The following is a 5,328-nucleotide window of genomic DNA, read 5'->3' as shown; positions in this document are numbered from 1 at the left end:
TTTCCCAAGTCATTGCACCAAGGTTTCTTTGATAACCCTGGGGGGTATCCAGCAGCTGCTGTCCTGATGAGATTAAAAATTATAGTTCTTAAGTGGAAAGATACTCAACCTGCCCAGAAATCAGGTTTTTCTGGCTAGGCCATCAAAACAGAATACAATACCCACTTTTCATACAAGGCAGACTGTCTGTTTTCCTTCTTCGTAGTTAAGAATAAAAGTGACAACAGGCAACCGTAGCACATTCTGCTTTAATACCCCAAATATCTGTGCAGATGGGAGATGCAAAATAACACAGAGGTCTGAAGGCATCTCACTGAGAGAGAAGGCACCAGGAACCGTATTCTGTTGGATTACATGTAAACACACATGGGGAGACTTTCACAGTGAAGCAGGAACTTTGATATCATTTTACAGGCACACCCCAGGGACAGGAGATGGCCTTGTTGCTGACCCTCCGCCTCCAAATCTTTACAGTGTAGTGTACCTACCGTACCTGATGCAGGGAGACAAGGGCCACACAGCAGCAATGCAATAGGGCAAGAGAAGGAATAGACGGGTGCAGGCCCTCGGGTCTGCTTTCCCTCTTCCCCACACAGTGGCAGTGCCGCACAAATGGCTGTTTATCAAAGTGGGAAGTAAAAAAATCAAGAACGAGTCCTAAAAGGCCCAGGCGAATGAATACACTGCTTCTGTCCCTGCTCTTCAATCAGGTGGCATGGATAGTCCTGGGGGAGGGACGTGCCACATCTGGCCATCTTTCTAGGTGATGACAGTGGGTGCAGTGCGGCCCGTCCTCTCCTGGAGCTGGGACACTTTCAGAGCAATGGAGATCAGGGGTGCCAGCATGACCTGAGAGAAACACAAAGGAAAGAACCCTTCCCGTCACTTTTCTAAACAGATCTGTGGTCCACGAGTCCACCCATCCACCCACCCCAGGTACCAGCATGCCTGAAGCTCTTTTAAGTAGAAAGCAAACCCAAGCCTGGCTCCAGCACCCCTTACCCCAGTGAATGAACCCCATGGTCTATCCTGTAAAGCAAGCAACTGTACCATTCTTGATATTTCTTCTCCAAATGCCCCACATACACCCCACCAAGCCTAAGAGACCCTTATGCTGTGAATCTCTCACCATGGGACTGGATTCTCGCCAGCCCTCTGCTGTTACTCCCGATAAAAACACTGCTCTCTCTCTGCATCCCCTGAGCTGATTCTCACACTGAACTGAAAGAGACCTTTCAGGGCTGGTGAGATGGTTCAGTGGTTGAGAGCATTGGTTGTTCTTCCAGCGGTCCTGAGTTTAATTCCCAGCAACTACATGGTGACTCACAACCATCTATAAAAGGATCTGATGCCTTCTTTTGTCACAGACATACAGGAAAACAGACCGCTCATAGATGTAAATAATTTTAAAAAGGAGAGAGAGACCTTTCACACCCACCCACCCTATTCAGTTCCTTCAAGGCACTGGGGGAAGGGAGGAGTGGATTCCGCTGTTGAAATGAATCATCTTTGATATTAGACAAACGAAAACTATTCATCTAGTTAAACTACCCGTTTTCCAGAGCAGGAAACTGATACCACACCATACCATAAGTGTGGCTTGACTAGACACAAATGGCCTGGAACGGGACCTATGATTGCTAGTACTGCCTTTCATCCACGCCAGATCATGCTAACTGGGAAAGCCAGCTCCATCTGCTAAGACTACCACATGTCGCTGCCCTTGGGGCTTAGACACACCAGCTACAGAATAAAGGCAGACGCTCCCCAGCTGGATGGTGGTGTCAGCGGGCACAGAGGGAGCCCCAAGCTTTTATGATCCTCCATCCTGGGAAGTTAGGTTCAAAAGACATATACTTGTCATTCCTTCCGTCTAGCACAGATCGGGCTTTTTTCTTGAAGGTAAAGGGAAATGAGCATGTGCACCTTGTGCCTCGTCTCCTCTGTCATCTCAGAGGCCTTGGTTCAAGTTCTAGGGATGCCAGAACCACACAAGGATGTGGAGATTACAGATGTTGGAACCTGGTTACTGGAAAAAGTGTGAAAGAGAAGCAGCTCTTGCCACTTCCTTATTAACAAAAGCAACTATGCACTAAGTATCCAGTCAGATCCAGACACAGGAAGCAGGAGGCTGGCTGCAAGGGCTGTCAGGAAAACAGACTGACACCCGAAGGATAGGCTTCAGCTCTGCAAAAAATGAAAAGGTTGGGATCTGAGGATGTGCTGGGAACCATGCAAGTGTGCACAGTGTTACTGAACTGCAGACTTAAAAGACATGGTAATGCAGCTTGCTTATACTTTTTATAACTAAAAATTGGGTGTCAAAAATTTGAATTAAGCAACTATAAGAGAACCATTCTCTTTTATGTTTTTAGTGTGCGTGTGTATAAAGGCATGGCACATATGAACACACAGGCATACAACAGCACACACAGGGAGGTCAGAAGACAGCTTAGGGAGCCAGTTCTTCCACCATGTAGCTCCCGGGGTTCAAGCTCAGGTCATCGAGACTTGTTATCAAGTGCCTTTCTCTGCTTTGCCACATCAGCAGCACTAATCTGACTTGGTTGATTTTTTAATCTTTTATGATTTCTTTATTTATACACCTGGGTGTGTTGCCTGCACGTATGTATGTATACCACATATGACTAGTGTCTGTGGAGGTCAGAATAAGGTTTCAGATTCCCTGGAACTGGAATTATGGATGGTTGTGAGCTGCCAGGTGGGTGCTGGGCATTGAACTTGTGTCCTATGCAAGAGCAGCAAGGGCTCCTGTACTGGCTGGTTTTGTGTTAACTTGACACAGCTGGAGTTATCACAGAGAAAGGAGCTTCAGTTGGGGAAGTGCCTCCACGAGATCCAGCTGTAAGGCATTTTCTCAATTAGTGATCAAGGTGGGAGGTTCCCTTGTGGGTAGTGCCATCTCTGGGCTGGTAGTCTTGGGTTCTATAAGAGAGCAGGCTGAGCAAGCCAGGGGAAGCAAGTCAGTAAAGAACATCCCTCCATGGCTTCTGCATCAGCTCCTGCTTTCTGACCTGCTTGAGTTCCAGTCCTGCATCCTTTGGTGATCAACAGCAGTATGGAAATGTAAGCCGAATAAACCCTTTCCTCCCCAACTGCTTCTTGGTCATGATGTTTGTGCAGGAATAGAAACCCTGACTAAGACAGCTCCTAACCTCGCCAGCCATTATCTCTCCAGCCATGACCTGATCATTCTTCAAAGCTGATCTCAAGTGACAGCCCCACTGCTGAAGCCTTTAAAATTCACCCTCTCCCCAAATCCATATAACAATGCAAAGTTATCATTGTACCATCATATAGACAAGGAAACCTAGGCATACAAACATGAAACAATTCACCCATGTGCATGGGTCTTAGTGACAGGAAGAGAATGTAAGATAAGACCTTAGTGACTCTACAACCTATATGCTCACACCCACTCTAGTAGGAGTCACCAAATTTAAGGCTTACAGATTTTATTAGGCACTGAAAAAAAAAAAAAAAAGAGGCTTTGCGCAAAAGGATATATGGCATATATTATTTCATTTCTTTTTCATAAAAATTGGTTTGTAGTTAAGGTAACAAATGTAAACATTTTAAACTTTGGCTCTCTGCAGGACAGTGGTGACAGAGGTACTCTATCATGAAACCAAGCTCCCAGGTCCCAACAGGACCTATATAGTGAAGTGGCTACTGTCAAACTAAGTTACACATCCAATCTCATCACATAGTTCCTTTGTGTCATGGTAGCAGAGAAGCCAATAGCAATAAATTTTCTCAGAAAAATTTAAGCACTTAATACAGTGTTACTAACTACAGGCATCAAAGTGGTTACGCTCTCCAGAACACCCACATCCTATGTAAATGCAAGTCTGTACCCTTTAACTAGTATCTCCTGACCCTGCCCAGCCCCTGCTAAGGACCCTTCTTGCTGTTTCTGAGTTAGACTGTTTCTTTTTAGCCTCCACAAATAAATGCGCTCATACAGCATCTGTCTCTTTGGGTCTGGCCTGCTTTGCTCAGTACAGTGTTCTCCAGGTTCACCGGGTGGCTGCAAGTGGCAGGCCTCTCTTATTTTTAAGGAGGAGTGGTTTTGCACAGTGTGACTTGGTTACACCCCTCTTTCTTTATCTGCTGACAACAAAAAAGCTGGACCCACACGTGGACCCGTTAGCATGGCTGCAGAGAGACAGGCTCCGAGGTGCAGCCGTCTCTTCAGCATAAAGGCTCCAGTTTCTCTGGACAGACATCCAGACAAAGGAACCTTGACCACAAGGAAGTTCTTTGTCAATTGTTTGTTTTTTGGTGTGGGCTCATGTGTTCTCAGAAACTGCCATACCCAAGTGCTTTCTATTGCCAAGCACCAACGTTGGCTTTATCTTTGGCTTTTTTGCCAACAGCTGACTGTTGGGATGGGTTGTAGCTTATTCTGACTTGCATCTGCATTTCCCTTTCCACACAGCTCCTGGCCATTTGTTTGCTTTTAGAATGAGTCTGTGGAACGCCTCAGCAGATGCTATCTAAATGAGCATCTTGAACCTTTACGGTACAACAGGAGCTGTGACTCGCTGAGAGCAAGTGGGTCTTGCTTCCCACACACCTTCTAGAGATAAATCACTGGCTCGGGGGCATCTGTCAGGGTGAGTGCTGTGACGCACACACTGGGGGAGCTTCTCTGCGCACTGATCCTCTTGGCTCCATTTTGGTGACTATCCTGAAAGTCCAGATCCCTAACCATCCCTATATCCATAATTCAGATCCCTAACCATCCCTATATCCCTAATCCAGATCCCTAATCATCCCTATATTCAACTCCCCTCCCCCAGGCTGCAAGTCAGCAGGCTTTTCAATGAAGACCAATAAAATTTCCTGTCACTACATGTCCCTGACTCCGACAAGGCTGGAACCAGCGAATGCTTTGTCAGAGCAGATGACCCATCAAGCAAACCAATGTGCGGTCAGTGACTGCCCAGACATCATATAAGGAACCAATTCGAAGATCCATTCTCATGTGACCTCGACTGAAGAGAGCACAGGCCTGGTAAGGCCTGCTTGCCCTTCTGTGCCTTGGTACCCCTATCAGTATGAGGAGAATAAGTCTATATAATTTGAGAATAATGAAGAGGGGCTGGGGCAGAGAAGGGCACTTGCTACATACGCAAGCATTGCCATGTGTGTTAAATCTCCAGCACCCACATAAAGCATGCTGTGCATGGCTGTGCACATACTAAGAACCCCAGAACTCTGGGGAGCACAGACAAAGGGGGGTCACCGGCTAGGTGACAGCCTAGCTTCAGGCTTAGTCAGGGACCCTGTCTGGGGGGGGGG

The 5,328-nt window shown here is 46.7% G+C and overlaps 1 protein-coding gene across 2 annotated transcripts in view; it reads right to left on the bottom strand.

Moving 5' to 3' along the window:
- Positions 1-229: 229 nt before the first annotated feature.
- The window catches only part of Pgm1 (phosphoglucomutase 1), a 59,767-nt gene continuing 54,668 nt past the window's right edge, over positions 230-5,328 (bottom strand). For both annotated transcript variants that reach the window (XM_021199891.2, XM_021199890.2), the window contains exon 11: positions 230-849. In XM_021199891.2, coding sequence (XP_021055550.1) covers positions 760-849 — 90 coding nt within the window. In that variant the 3' untranslated portion in view covers positions 230-759. The remainder of the gene's footprint in view (positions 850-5,328) is intronic.

Source organism: Mus pahari, chromosome 6 (genome assembly GCF_900095145.1).
Source record: "Mus pahari chromosome 6, PAHARI_EIJ_v1.1, whole genome shotgun sequence".
NCBI lineage: Eukaryota > Metazoa > Chordata > Mammalia > Rodentia > Muridae > Mus > Mus pahari.
The sequence above is the reverse complement of the archived record's forward strand: the minus strand, read 5'-3'. Positions and strand labels throughout refer to the sequence as shown.